Consider the following 16125-nt stretch of genomic DNA (forward strand, 5'->3'; position numbering starts at 1 on the left):
GTCAAAATGTCTTCTAGAGAAAAGACTTATTGTGTAAACTGATGTTTTATTTGGATTTGTTTTGTTTTTTTTTAACATTGTGTTTCACAGTTTTGTAGTCAGCTCAGCACTGCTGAATGAAATAACAGTGGACACAGCTGGTGGGCAGATCCAGACCAGAGTCAGACTGACACCACAGCTCTTCTTACTGGGATAAATACTGGCTGACCTCACTGGTGCTAAGCCCCTGCACTGGGGCTTGCACACACACACACACACACACACACACAGTAGTAATTAAGCCTGCAATGTGGTGTGGGCTCGTGACATTTCCCTGCAGCCTGCTGTTTTACATGGGCCTTTGATGAAGGCAGGAATGGCATGTTGTTTATCCTACGTGACTCCACAGACATAGTTTGGTCACATCACAGTTTTCAGATGGTCATAGCTGATACTTTTGGACTGAAGCTGATATAACACTCTGATCTTGTAATACTGCCAGTACAACATATATATGGAGTTTTGTGCTTTTCAGAGTGAAGACCCTGCACAGACTGCATCATGGGATACTAACTGAGAGGTGTCCGGGTTACACTATCATTAACAATATGCTTATTCTTTGTTCACCCCAGAGTCACAGCAGTTTGATATCAGATTCTTGTGTTTTTGAAGTACAAAGGTATTAGTGTGTTAAGCCTTGCTCAGCTTAAAGACTGGAAGCAGGGGAAACTGCTAGCTTAGCTCAATCAAAAGCAAAAACATAAGAATTATTTCCTAAAAGTGAATGATAGCATAAAACTGCAACACAAGTGTGAAATTCCATTCAGAAAGAAATGAGAACCCTCAGGCTGTCCTCCAGCAAACTGTCCTCCTCCAAACATGTTTCACATCCTTTGGGTCATACTTTATTCATTCCTCCTGTCATACCTCACAGCTCCAGTATGCAGCATGCTTCCTATTAATTGAGTGCTCTGTGGTGAACATGCTGAGTGTGTGACATTTAGGTGTGACAGCAGCCATCAAGGTCAGCCATACGTTTCACAGGGAGCCGTGCAATGCCGTATAGAGTTATGTTACCGACTCTGCTCAGCCGTAGCATGTTGATTAGATAACCTCAGCTGAGCTGATGTTATGAGGAAACTGTTCATGTGATTCTTTAGGGGATGAAATGTACAACAGACAAGGGGCTGCAACTGATACACAAATGTCATACTGGTGTGTGAATGTAGCAGCTCAGTTAGCTTTGCATACAGCTTCAGTAACTTTATTATTATTGCTTGGATGTGTGTTTGTGATGGGATTTGTTGCGGTTTTGTCTCTGTATCCATTTCCTCATTGAGCTCCTCACTCAATCTAAATGACCATTTCAATATTCACTGTTGGTTGAAACCATCTGCTGCATAATCGGCAGTAGGTGGATGTTTCATGCTATGGTGAAGTCGGATCAGTGTGTTGGATTTATGGGGATCTATTGGCAGAGATGGAACATAGTATTCATATTGTTTTCATCTGTGTATAATCACAGGAGACTAAGAATCATTGTGTTTTCGTGAGCTTAGAATGAGTCCTTCAGATCTACATACCAAACACTGACTCTAGAGAGGCCTTTTGCATTTTTAAATTACCTAAAGGCCACTGTATGTTCTCCTACATGGATGGAAATGGAGGAGTGAAGGCGGGGGTACTCAGTTGGTTGTAATCTGCCACCTCATTGCTGGATGCCACTAAATCCTACACACTGGTCCCTTAACACTTTGGAGCTCCATAATTAGAAACAGTAGATTACGTCCTCTTGCATTAATCTTTGGTGAAAAATGCATATTGCCTCACTTAGTATCTTTGTGTAGATAGTGTAGCCATTTGTGTGTTTATAATGCTGAACAGTTTTCAAACTTCTTAATCTGCCTAATGTATCACACAGACATGGGTGAATAAAGGGAAAACCCAGCATTTAGTGTCTTAGTAAGGTATTGGTCCACTAGGAGCCTCCAGAACAGCAGTGTGGAACTCTCTGAGGACATTGCCAAACAGATTGATTGAGGTCTAGTGACTGTGACGGCCATAGCATTTGTTTCACATCATTTTCATTCTGATCAAACCACTGAGGCCTTGTGATCTGCACCCTTTATATTTCTCAGTTCTTCAGTGAAAGAGTTCCCAGACACCATGTGACAGAATCTTATTTTGTTTTTCTATCTGAATCTTCCAGTTCTTAGACAGAGTTCATGACCTTGGTTGAGGGTGAGAATCTAGAGCAACTGGTTGATCAAGAACTTCACATTTGGGCTCAACTCCCTTTCCATCATGGCGGTCCACTATAATTCCCACATCACAAGATGTAACATGAATCCACATTAAGCTCGTGCTCCATCAAACACTCACTCAGGGGGAGGACGACCCTGAAATACTTGATCTCCTGCTTACTGAATTGCCTCTGGGTTTCAAACTGGTTGCTGCTTGTCTGGAAAAGTCAACATTGTGATATATTTGAGTTGACCTTTGAAGGAGAGGATTAGACCTGTGGAGACAATGAACACTGTGTTTCTTACAGTGTGAATGCATGATCATTGTATGGTATTACTGGGCAGCCAGAGGCAAGATATTACTGATGATGACTGAGTATAACCATGGTTTCTAGATTTGTTACTGAAGTATTTCCATTTAGGACTACCACTGTAACATTGTTATTAAAAGTAAATTTAATCATTTTCTTTTGTTTTCTACAATAACAAAACTGATAGGAAAGCTTAAAAAGTTTGAAGAAGTGAACACGAAATATCAACCTCGGGCCTTAATCATGGACCTCGAAACAGGAAGTATGATAAGACATTGGACTTCACACTTTCCCTTAGGCTCTCCTTGGTTTATCGACAGTGATGTTTACTAGAATCTGACTTCTGAACCTTTTTGATAAGGTCCCTTAAATGTTTTTCTTTTTTTTTTAAGAATTCTGACCAATATATCTAATGTTGAAAAATAAACTTGTCAGGCCTCTCTGTCTAAAACCGTCTAGTTTTTTTTTTATGTATTGTAAAGCTGATAGTAACATATTCGTGACAAGGCAAAAACACAATTAAATATTGGCCCTGGTGAGGTAACATTATGCTCTAACCTTTAAGATCCAGTCACACAGCATTTAAAACAGTAAGTTTTCAGAGCAAACTAAATCCAATGCTTGAGTCAAGTTCAACTCAAGTTTTGGACAAAACAAGTTATCGTATTAACTGTGTTGCAACATCCACTGTTATATAATCCTGCTCTGGAGTATAAATTGCTTGGTACTGTATCGTCATTCTAGCAAGTCATCCAACCTGAACGACCATATAGGTTATTTGTATCCGCCCACTGATACGACCCTTAGGAGCGTCTCCTGAAATACAGTGTCTGGGGTAGTCTGTTAGGGGAGGACACTCCCTGTCGTTCATACAGGCCCAGAGTTTATGATGTAAGTCCTTAAAATAACCCAACAACAATTTTAATGTGATGAACATGTGTTTGCTGGAGTTATTTGTAGTAACTGTTAGGAGGAAACAGGACATGTTGTCCTTTGTGTTATTCAAATGCATCATGGGAATTTGCGCAGCTACCTTGAGAGCTAACTCTGCACTTTAAATCTGGATCAGATTACTGCTATGTGGTGAGAGGGAGAGGGACACTAAGATCAATGGGCTTCAGTGAATTATTCATCAATTCACTTTCTCCTGAGTGTGTGTGTGTATTGTGTGTATGTGTGTGTTCTTGTGTTGTGATTGATCATTTGTGGAGGCTGGATTGCTGTCTGTGGGTTTTATATATCTGTGCCCACAGTTGCCCAGTCTCTCCTTACCTTCCCTTTCTCCTCCTTTTTCCTCCTATCTCCCATCTCTTCTCCATTCCTTTCCTCCTCCTCCTCCTCTCAGTCCCTCTGAGCTTCAGCAACTCCCCAGTGAATGAACCAATTAACCAGATTAACACTCCCAAATCACGCTGTGTGCCATGTTTTTATTAAGGAATTTCAAAGTAGGAACCTAAATGTGGGTCAGACTGGTGATTTTTGTGGTGTTAATTCTCTGCCCAAGACCAGAGGAGAAATGTTGTGAAGACAGAGATTTACTTTAAGTTGTGCTTCCCTGGTGATCACTAATCCTGAACAGCAGCTTTAGTGTAAAGTACTGTTACTCAGTCTAAGACTTCACTATCACTGTGTGTCCTTTGTGTTTCTGTGCTCATGAGGAACAAACAAGGATGGAAATATGCTAGTTTATAGTTAGATTAGACATGGACACAGATTTTGTTAGAGTTTTATTAGAGACATAGAGTGAATGTTTTGTGTTTTTTGATACGCTAAACACACTGCACAACGAATTATATGCTGTTTAACTGCAGGGTTTTCCCTTTTTTTATTTGCATACATAAGCACAATCAAGTGAATATGCATGTGCGTGTGCACCCACACACACACACAGACACACACACCAAGGCCACATTTGCATTTCCATAGCATTTTTATAAAAAGAATCACGTTATACCCTCTGCTTTGTTGACTCTCAGTTTCTCTGTTCATTAAAATATCCTTTTCACTCAATAATTAATAACAGGTTTTTTGATCAGTGTTAAGCTACTGTCAACACTTCCTGCACAAATGTTTTATATTAAAAGCTGAGCAGCTCAAAGGGCATTATCCCTCTTTTTCCTGCAAGTCTTTTACTGTGTTGCTAATTCATTGCAGTCATTCTGCTTTGTCATTTCTTTAATCACTGTTAAGAAACTGTCAGTGAAAGTCACTATTAAACACTTCAATTCAGTTCCGTTATTAATCTGTCAGTCTACATTGCTGTTTTTTTTTTCTGATTGGAGTTTATTATTAATAAAACTCAACACTTCCTGCCAGTGTTTCACAGTAAGAGCCATTCAGTGAATATGAACAGTCTCTCCTTAAAAAGGAAAAACTCAGCAGCAGAGTGGTGAGAATGACATAACTATATTGTTATTCTGATGGAATTAGTACTGTTATATTAAATTTACCATGTGAGCTGCTATAGTGCTGCTGAGTCCAACCTACCTAATGTTCTTTACCCAGCCTTTATCAGGGACCGGTCATTGTATGTTATATGTTGTCGTAGTCATGGCTATCATTTGGTTATTATTTGAGACTTGGCTAAAATTTGAATATGGCATCATTCTACTTCTGCAACCTCCGTGCAGTTTCAGCGAGCGAGACAGAAAGAGGGAGAGCAAGAAGTGGAGGACGAGGGAGTGAAGAAGAAATTAAGAAGAAAGAGAAGATGCAGAAAGAAAGAGTAGAAAGTCATTCCAGGTCATACAGCAGTTGCTGTTTCAGTTGGTTCCAGTCCAGTGACTCCTCCTTTTCTGGCGCTCATCCACCCATCCCTCCTTCATCGTTGCCACTGGTTACAGCCTCATTTATCTTCCTCCCTTCTTCAGTGAAAATCTAGAGCTGGCTGTGTGTGTGGATGTGTGTGAGTGGGTTCTCTCTCCACCATGTCTTTTGGTATGTTTGATATACTGTATAATCTGGAGGGTGTTTCCCCATGTTTACATGCATGGAATCACATTCACAAACACCAGCTTTCCTCCACTGCAGGGTTTTAAATTTATGGTATCGACTGTGCTGTATATTTTGTGTAAGGGAGGGGGCGCATTTGCAGGACCAGAGCTAAATAACAATGATATGCAGCTGCACCCACTTTCTGCCTCCCTCTGAAATGAACACATACATCCATCTACACACCCACATAGTGAACTTCCCTCGCTTCAGTGATTGTAATCTTGGAAATGGAGATGATACAAATGATACAGATACACAGACTTACAAATTACATTACTTTGTTTATGCAAATAATTTTGACCTGACAGCACTGGGTTATGTAATTTACTGTTTCCACTATAGGAAACGATTCTACAGACGTGTCTGTATCTTGTAAATTTATCATAATTCTTTGTTGTAAACAAGCAAAAGTTATATTTAGATTAAATATCTGGATGATGTTACAGTGTAATGACACAACCTGGATTACAACCTAGAGGTTTTTATTTTTACTTAAAGAGCAACTTGCAGGTTAGAGACCACAGTGAAGCAGTGTGTGGGGAAATGCTGTAGAGACTAGATTTTCAAAAAAATATATACTCATATACACACAACAGTGACTTCTGGAGCCGTTTTTTTTTTTTTGGGGGGGGGGGGGGAATTTTCCCTCCAATGACAAACCGGAAATGACGCAACAAAGGGGAGCTCGGCCATATTAGAGCACGTTAAACATTAATAAATATTAATCCAAATATGAGTTTTGAAACTTAGGAGGTCGAAAATGTATATTCGTATGCATATGAACGACCACAATTGTATAATTACGAGCCTGCTCAGCGTCCAGGAGACCAGGAACAGACCAGAGTCAGGAGAAATAACGGCCACAGGAGAGGGACTGAGCTGTGATGCGAGGACGAGTAGAGGACTGGGCAGGTGTTAACGGTGAGTGAACGGCGTTAGCTAACGGCAGCTAACAGTGGCTAACGCTGCCTTCACATCACAAGTTCACATCAAACCAAATATCAGAATATAACAAAACTAGTAGTGGTCGTCTGCTACTGGCAGCAGTATTGATAGTTACCTGTTATAGACACTGTTTAGTGACTATTCGTTTCTATCAGTTATGTCTCGTACTGCATAATATGTACGGCATGTTAACACTTGCATCCCGTTGTTGAAATCGCGATGCTGACTAACTGCGCAGCTAGCAAACATAGGACTCTGCTCATGTTCTCATTGAGCAGAGGGTCCGTGACAGTAACTGCCGCTGCCGCCGCCGCTGGCGGCAGAACCAGAGGCTGCTGCTAACAGTGGCTCGGTGAGGCATCTGAGTGGGTCACAGGAACCGCTCCAGCAACGTCTCTCACAAAGTGTTTTAAGTATTGAACAGCATTACATATCAACAACCAGTGCTGTCAATGCCATGTAAGTAACTTAAAACGGTAAGGCTACAGTTCACTGCTAAAGTTTTTAGCTGGACTGCAACAGCGGGGCCAGCCCTATAAATGTGAATGTCCGTGACTGAGTGATGAAGTCACACCACTGAACGGCTGGCTGTTGGACTTTTCCCACTGGCCATCGGTCTGTCAAAATGATTTCGCGGGAACAATTTCTATGATGTCATCAGGGAGTGCGGCTCATCCTTGTTTGCCCACTCCACTCTGGTGTCAGGTGTTTGCAGTGTTCTTCCTGCCTTCCGGGAACGCGCACAGTTAAAGCAGAGGTTGCCAGTGTTATGGCGAGTTAACACGGCTGACGACACTGTCAGCAGCCCAGTGGGAGAGACACTCCACATGCCTTCAAGGTCCAGCACACCGTATTTATCTGCAAGACAGAAACCAATGACTGTGTAAAGTTCAGATAAAGCTATTTTCATCTAAAACAATAATATTGTTCCACTAATTCTCAAACTGCATCACATCCATCATTTCATCTCCTCTGACAGAGGCAGTGAATCTCTGCTTGTCATCACAATGTGAATATGACCTGTATTTCTTGCCCTAGATTATCAGAAAGGAAAAGATCATTTTTAAAAATTGCATTTTGTTCATTTAAAAGACTCCTTTTGGATACCTAAATGTAAGCTACTTTTTCCTTATTATTTTGCCTTTGCACGCGCACACACACCATCTAACTGCTTTTAACTCAGCTTTATGACCAGTAGTTGGACTTGGGATTGGGGTCGATGGTGCATTGCAGAGGCGCACGCGCACACACACACATATGGTCACACACACTAACAAAGAGAGAGAGAGACCCACATCACAAGCCTCTGTGATCCCTCTGTGGGGATTTTGGGACTCACACTTCATTCTCTTATCCATTATCCACCCCACCAGTATTCCCAGTAGTGATATGGTCATTTGAACCTTTGAAGTCAAGCTCTTTACGATAGTCTGGTTCACTTTAGTGCTGCAGGCTTGCCATGCCCGCTGTTTAATGACCCAGTGGTTTCCCACTGCAAGGTGTAATGGATTAAGTCCAGAATGCCTGTGCATATGTGACATGATTGGCAGTGACTGCAGGGAAATGCTGGGAGTGGTCAGTCATATTGATGAGGTCAATGTCAAACGGTCCTGGGGAGGTACAGAATATCATTAGGAGCAGAATTTTGTACTGTGCATGCATGCTGTTAAAAGATAATTCTGGTTCAATACAACTTATTTTTGTAGTTTTGACCATTTCTATCCATATAGCATCAATACTGAGAGTCCATATATAGCTAATGTTGACATACCTGAGTGTAGTTATCCTTCATGAGACAAAATGACAGCAATTTAGGTTTGTACTTAACATCAACACGCCACCTTGCCTTGTACATACGGATAATCTGTTTTGAAGGACAAATAATCTTACACAGTAAAGACTCACTCACTAATCCAGGGATGTCCAGGCCAAAAGTCCCTATTAAAAATCCTCTTCTAGTGAACGGCTGTTTATACTTGTCCACAAATCTGTTCTAAAGCCAGAGCATCTGATATTTACAGTGTGTCTGTTTTTAAAAACCTTCCATCCAATATCATAACCTACTGCCATTCAGAACTGTGATCTAACTCCTTTATTTTCTACAGTACCCCAAATTATTCAAGCACTCTGTTATTAGCTTTCATGTACTTAGAACTCAGAAACAAGAGTTTATGTACAGCAGTCAAGGTGAGGCTTTGGGTAATACAGTGACATCTGATGAGTATGGGTGCTACATATTTTAGATTCGGTGCTTTTAGCTTAGAAGTTATGAAATCAGGCTATTTGCTGATTTGAATCCCTGCACCAAATGGAATTATGGGAGAAAGGTCAAGATTCTAGATGCAGATAATAAATCACCCAAAGCATCTTTCCAGCTGATCAGGCATGCAGGAAATGCATGCTCTCTCTCTGTGTCTCTTAGTCTCCTTCCCTGTACCTCTCAGGGAAGTTAATAAAGCATGTGCAGGATGACAGATTGGGCTGACAACAGAATGCTGCAGCTCGCACAAATCTGCCCAAACCTCTGCAAAATACTCTACACTGAAGGAAAAAGGAAGGTTTAGAGGAAAGAGGGAAAGGGAGGGAATCTTGTTCACTCTGTGACTGTGAAGATGTTTTCATGCTGAATCTAAGCCTATGCAGATTTGCTTCTTTCCTATTTAGTTTCTGTGTTTGTTCTCTGGTTGATGCTGTTGCTTTGTCAAAATTCAGTGCCATGCAAGACATGTTCCTTTGGAGAACGCTGCCAAAAGTTGTTGCGAGACTATTGCGAAGCTAAGCCCAGATTGTCATTGATCGGCGTCGGAGGGGAAAAGCAGCTGAGTCATTGTTTTTCAGTCTGTATTTTTCACAAGAAGAGTGGTATTTGTTTAAAGTGCTCCAAGAAATCTGCAATAATTCCAATGACAAAAGCCTAAAGTGGCATTTTATTATCATATTTGGCATTTTGATCCTCATAAATGTCATCACGCAGCTGTAAATCGTGTTGTGGCTTCATTATTTTGGCTCAGCTGGAAGTGGCACCGCTCTGTTTTGGTCCTGCTTTGGATTTGTTGTAGACGCCACTTGGCAGCTCTGGTGCTGGATGATTTGCAATGCAGATCCTGTGTCTTTTTCTCTCACTCACAAACACACTCACACACACGAGCGGTGCCTGCTGCTGAGTCACATGGCAAAGTCCACCATGCACGCTGTTCCCCCGAAGCTTCCTGCCATTTACTGAGCATTTCCTTTGGTTTATGTTCCAGTGATGATCCGTCACAGCTTCAGATGACAGGGGAAGAAAGGAGAAAGGAATAGAGAATGTTTGAGAAAGAAGGGGATGGTGTCAGAGATGAAATGAGGCCATGCTCAGTGCTTAGTCCCACTGGCATGTGTCTCTGCTCACTGACAATCAGCCTAGCTTTTATACACTCCTCTGGTACATCCTGTCTTTGTTATTTTTGGTAGTTTTTAATAACCTCCTCTATGGGCTCCTGCTGGTCTAGCTTGGCATTGTAGATACCCATTCACCTGCAGTGTCATGGCTTGAATGCAGCTCATGCTGTGACTGTCCTCTACTAGGGTTCAAGTGACATCCTTTGTTTCTAGGCCAGTCCTGAAACACCCAAAAGCTGAAATATTGTGGTCAGGAGGGTGATTCAGTATGTAGATGTAGAGATAATTCACTGAGTGTGTGAAACCACTGACCTGCTGTTGGCACTGAAAAGTCAGTGATAGTAATCAAAGAAATTAGGATTCATCCTCAGGGGAACACAAATTTTTGGAGCAGATTTCATGGTTTTACACCATAGTTGTTGAGGTATTTCGCTAATGTCACGGGCTCACTAACCCAATGATGGGTGCTAGAGAAAAACTTACAGGAAGAGGTATTCATCCTCTGAGAACCACAAATGTTTAAAGTGAATCCGTCTAATCGATGTCATGACATTTCACCCCCAACCAAAAACGTTAGCTTGTTTGTGGCACTATAGGTGAGAAGTCAAGAGATCATTAAAGTCAGTGGGATTCATCATTTGAGGGCAAATCTATATGGCAGATGTTGAGATATTTTAGTGGATAGAAAGTCAAAGTCAAAGTCAGTAGTCTTCATCCCTTGGGGACCAAAAACATCTGTACAAAATTTCATCTTACTCATTATACTATCTATTAGTATACATATTTCAATCTGTTCACAGTGGTGAACGACTGACATTACCATCCCAGAACCTTGCTGCTAGTATGGCTCATGAAATTAGTAGTAAAGTAATATTTAGGCTGATCCACCATAGGAGTGGTCATATTATCTTGCAGCAGAGTATTTACCTCAGGTCATCTGGTTCAGTCGCGTTCTGAATGCTTGGCACAGCGCCTAATGAATCTGCCTGGTTACTTCACCACTGTGGAAATGTCCATTGTTTTATTGGGGCCCAAATCATGGAAAAGGTCCAACACTGTTACCCTAAGGTGACCGTACACCAGCTGAATGAAGAATGATCTCATTGTTTCTCTACACTGTACATACTGTGTTCAGTCATATCACGCAACCATTTACTGTATGCCTTGGTCACAGAAATTGTTTGAAAGTATTGTGTTTCTAATGAAACACACAGCTCTTAATTAGCGAGTTATGTCATGCTACATTAAGTGTCATGTACAAAGACCTTTCTGTCGTCAGATTGGCTCATTTCAAATTCTTTACTGAAAACCAAAAACACTTTGAGGGCAGTCGTCATCATTCATCTGCCCTTGTAAAACTTAATAGCTTTATGTTCCAAGTTCTCCTCTCATTTGTTATGGTGACCTCAAAGTCCCTCTTCATGATAAATTTGCATTATTTTGAATAGTATGTCTACTCTGTCCTTACCTCTGTGGGTATAAAGCTGGTTTGATTACAGATAACAGCAATGACTCGCTGTGGCGGGTAAGTGTTGCCACTCCCTGGATATTGATTAAATATCAGCTCTGATCAGTGGTGGGAGTTAAAGCCAGTCTCCAAATACCAACAAACACATAGTGGCTCAATATGAAGTCACCTTGAACATAAATCAGATATCTGGACAAGCTGTGCTAGAGCTGTATACAGCTGTACTGTAGATCCGTGTGTAATGACTATAGAACAAGGCAACTAAGGTAGGACAATGGATGATTAAATAGTCTGTCAGTGTTCATCCCTTGCCCAACAAAGACAGAGATGAGCAGTAACATGTTTTCCAAGACTGACAGCACGTTAGTATCTAAATTAGATGTGTTTGCATCCACCTATTTTTATACACATTAAAAGATGAGTGGATATGTCAAAGACTAAAAAAAGAAAAAACTAAAACTTCAAATCTCACAAAAAAGTTTAGATGTTGCACTCAGGTTGAAGAGTTAGTGTATAGATAAAGGCAAAATGTGACAAAGTGCAATGGAAACACACTCAATGAAGAAATTGTGATGTATGTGAAGTATGTGACTGAAATGTCATTCAACCTTCCACCTAGTTTAGTTTGTTACAGCAAAGTTCTGATGAGAAGCACAGAGAGAGCTGAATAGTGACAAGCTTGCAGGAAAAAAAGCAGACTTGATAGTATAATGCACCTACATCCACACACAGTTTGTCCATGTTCACGTGCTATGAAAACTGTTTGCAAGTGTCTGTAGCCAGTTGTCTTTAATGACTGATGGAACTATGCTGTCCCAGAAATAATCTTATTTTTACAATGTGCTCCTTATAGAGAAGCTCTTGAGTGCTGTTGATGTCTTTGTAGTGAACACTACACGGAATCTCAAAAAATTCTCTTTAAACTACTACATTTGCTGCAATGTTAAGCCCCACTAAGGCTCTAAGTATTGCAGAATTGTTAATATGTAGCTTCAGTACAGCAAGAGCTTCAGGGCACATAGTTTGACCAGCTACATTTCTCTGAAGGACAGCTTTGTAAGGGATATGTAATCCTTAAATGTAATACCCAGCTCTCAACACGAAGTCTCCCAATTTTGAAATACTAAGACAGATTGTGATGTGACACACACCATCATACAAGTAACTGATGACAGTGACCTTCACCAGTCAGCAGAGGAGTGTAAATGAAAGTTTGTATTATTGGGGGAAAGTTATTCTTGTCCCTGAATGTGAGCTTACTGGCACATCATTATTCATATTCCACAATGCCCCTCATTATCCCCACACTTTTCAGAAGTGACCTTCAAAGTGGGGCTGTGTTTTTAGAATTTAAGCTGTATCTGTAGCCACCATCTGCAGAGCCACACACTCAAGAATGAATACAGACAAAAGCGGTCAGGTCCATTAAAATGTGAACCGTCTGCTAGAGGTGTAGGTAGACAGTAATGATAGTTTGATAAAGTATAGCTGAAGTCACATCATACATACAAAGAGTAGGCTTATGCCATTTACTCACAGCTAAAGGCCTTTTCTACTTTTTATACCTGTCATTATCCAATGAAATCATTCACCCAGGAGGAATAAGGTGTTGGTCAGTTAGCTACAACAGATAATGCAGGGGGGCTAATTTCAGAGGCATTTTAAATGACACATAAAATTGAGAGGTTATTAGGAAAGCTTTCCTTATCTTTAAAACAGAGGAAGCGAACACTACGTTAGCAGGGTCCATAGTCTGAATGGGTGCAATAAATATTGGAATTTTACTTTAATAAAAAAATAAAAGAAATAAATAAGAGAAAAGAAAAGATGAATGCAGCTTTAAGTTCTCCAATTCTCTTAATTATCTTCTAGGATAAATTACATTTCAGCATCCTCCAACTGTCTAAACTCTGACACATAGTTTTCTCCTCTGATATTACCCTACTAATGGTACTTTTATTCATAGTTGACACTGAGTGTGAACTGCCACCATATTTCAGCTATATTGAACCCTAGTTTGGCTCAACAGTCAAAGTTTAGTTTTGTGTGGACTGGAAGGACTGGGACACGCCCAGTGACAGATTACCAGGAGGAGGTGTCGTTCTCTTTGAGCCGCACATGCTTCTATTTATAACAAATAACTGCAATAACTCAGAGAGGTAGGAGAGCGAGAGCGAGAGAGAGAGACATAGGGAGTCATATGACCTACAGCTCATTCCAGAGATAGTGACGGACAGAGCGCTCACTCTATGCTCCCATCTAACATTACACCAGAGCTGCAGAGCATACGGAGGATGTGTCGCAACACCATCAGAGGACTCTGAAAAGATTTGTTTTGGATATTTCCTATAAGTATTATCACTAAAGGACATAACAATATATCACATCTGGGAAATCAGAAACTGAGTGACAATGCCAGAGGAAAAAGGTAATAATGACCTTTAATAATTTTTGGTATGCTGTATGTGGCGTGTTCACCTGCCAGAGAGGACAGAGTGTGTGTAGCTAATGATTTGCTTGTATTAACCAGGATAGACCTTTTACAACTTCACTCTTATCTTAGGTGAACATTAATTACTCTTGAAACACAACAACATAATAAACTATAATAACTCCACAACATAGGAAAATCACTGAAAAGCTCTAGGTCATATGAGTGTGTTTGTGTTTACAGCATGTGTGTGTTTTTATATAAGTAGTACTTTACCTACAGCTAAACAGGCCTCCTATTATGTAACCCCCGTCAGAAGCTTATAGCACTTTCTGTTTGAATAAGCTGTGCGAATGTGAATGACAACAACAAGCCTGTGGTGGCAGGCTGAATGCTTATGCTGCAGGTTGATATGCGGCCTGCCTGCAACATCCCTGGCAACAACACTGTTGTCTTGGTACCTTGCCTGCATCTCTGACACTGGGAGCTCAGCCATTTGGGCTGCTTACAAATGTGTGAGGGCCGGTTGCTAAGAAGAAATCACCATGATATTCCTATAATGATTTACAGTCTGTCTTCAGTATTGCATAACAATATCATTGTGACCTTTTCTGACTTAATTATTTTTCAATAATAGTATCATTACTGACAGTACAAGTAAAAGTAACAATACAGTACAGAAGCTAGTAGTAGCTAGTAGCATCAGGACTATTGCTAGCTTGTCGAGGTGACGCTAAGTTTTTCAGCATAGTTTCATGTTATTAGGTGGTTTAATCTGTGGCAATGTGTTGGATGATTAAAAGTTTTTGAATGAAAATGTAGTAAAAAAAGTAACTAGTAGTTACTAGTAGTAGTAACTGTGTATGTCATCTAAAAGTAGCAAAGCAAAAAGTAAAATATTTCCCAGGGAGTTGTAGTGGAGTAGAAATATAAATGAGCATAAAGTGAAATACTTAAGTAAAGTACTGGGCTTACTAACTGAGTAAATGTACTTTCCACCACTGACCCCTACCCAGTCGGCTGCAAAAAGATGCCTCACTGCTGGTCCACATGAACACACCACAAACATCTCCCCTTCTCTCACTGTGTCTTGTCCTCAGCAGCCTTGTTAAAGCTGATGTCCAGTGTTAACCCTGTGTTTGTGCTTTGGTTTCTAAATGCAGGGCTGTAACTGTGTTTTGTACGGAGCAGCGAGGCATGTGTTCTTCCATCACAACATGACAGAGCTTGTAAAGTTTGTTGGGGAGGATGCACAGACACACACCCACACGGACACTCAGAGGCCACATGCTTCTTCACACTAACACATATACTGACATGAAACACACACTGCAAGCTGGAGTGTTGATTCTTCGTTGGTTTTATATTAACAAATTTAATGTTGTTCTGCTTAAGTTAAAACTAATGACCAACCGCAAACATCTGTAAAAACTGACATGCTGTTATGGATGCATATTCACTTAAAGGTGCAGACACTGAGTGAATAGCAACATGCATACAGTCATGCACACATGGAAACATACACACCACTTAAGGCTGCATCTTGGTCCTAGCCAAGGACAGTGTATCCTGGGTGTGTGATGTAATGTGTGGCTGGTTGTCAGCAGTCACAGCGACGCCCGTCACTATTTCCGGACCTGCCAGTAAACAAACCATCTGTGTGTCTGTCAGTTTCCAGCATTACCCCTGTTGACATTTTGTAATTCCAAGAACTGAAACAAAAAGATATTTTATCTTTTAGTCATGGTTCATTCTACAAACTATGAAGCTGTTAAATGCATGAAAAGGTTGAGGTTCAGTGACTCTCAGCCTGATGGAATGTATCAGGTCCATGTTAAAGAATGAAGCTAATGTTAGTCTGTATTTTTGTCGCCATCAACAAATCCCATGAATAGACCAAAATTCATAATGCGTTAAGCCCCAGTTACATTGGTTCCTGTTTAAATCTTACAAAATGAGACACAAACATATAGTTCTTTTTTTTTTTTTTTTTTTTTAAAAAAAAGGCTTGAAAATGTTCTTTAATCTGCTCACTGTAGTTTTTAACAAATGTTACTCAAACAGGAGAAAAAAGTTCTCTTGTCGGCTATTTCAGCCACAGATTAATACACATTCAGTTCTCTAGAGAGTATTTTTGGCAGCAGGACAGTGTGTGTGGGATTGAGTCAAAATAAACTACAGTGTGTGTGTTCATGGTAATGAAGGAGCATGTCATGCAGTCCAACAGTGTGGCTCATTGATGTGTTTTTATAGGTTTGGACAACAATGGAGCTCTATGGCTCAGGGGAATGAGATATATCAGGCTTTGGATACACAAACAGGACTTGTTAGTTGGATACGTTTATTGGTGGGTTTGGTCCTTTAATTGATTTGTTA

The 16125-nt window shown here is 40.5% G+C and overlaps 1 protein-coding gene across 15 annotated transcripts in view; it reads left to right on the top strand.

Moving 5' to 3' along the window:
* ablim2 (actin binding LIM protein family, member 2) overlaps nt 1–16125 on the top strand; it is a 92468-nt gene that overhangs the window by 6250 nt on the left and 70093 nt on the right. For 8 of the 15 annotated variants that reach the window (XM_051075379.1, XM_051075385.1, XM_051075389.1 and 5 more), the window contains exon 1: nt 13472–13746. The exons of 1 other annotated variant lie outside the window; for it this stretch is intronic. In XM_051075379.1, the coding sequence (XP_050931336.1) occupies nt 13731–13746 (16 nt within the window). In that variant the 5' untranslated portion in view covers nt 13472–13730. Of the gene's footprint in view, nt 1–13471; nt 13747–16125 lie in introns of those variants that run through there. 6 more of the 15 variants (XM_051075388.1, XM_051075391.1, XM_051075393.1 and 3 more) reach the window with 2 other exon arrangements.

This window comes from Lates calcarifer, linkage group LG14, assembly GCF_001640805.2.
Source record: "Lates calcarifer isolate ASB-BC8 linkage group LG14, TLL_Latcal_v3, whole genome shotgun sequence".
Lineage (NCBI taxonomy): Eukaryota > Metazoa > Chordata > Actinopteri > Centropomidae > Lates > Lates calcarifer.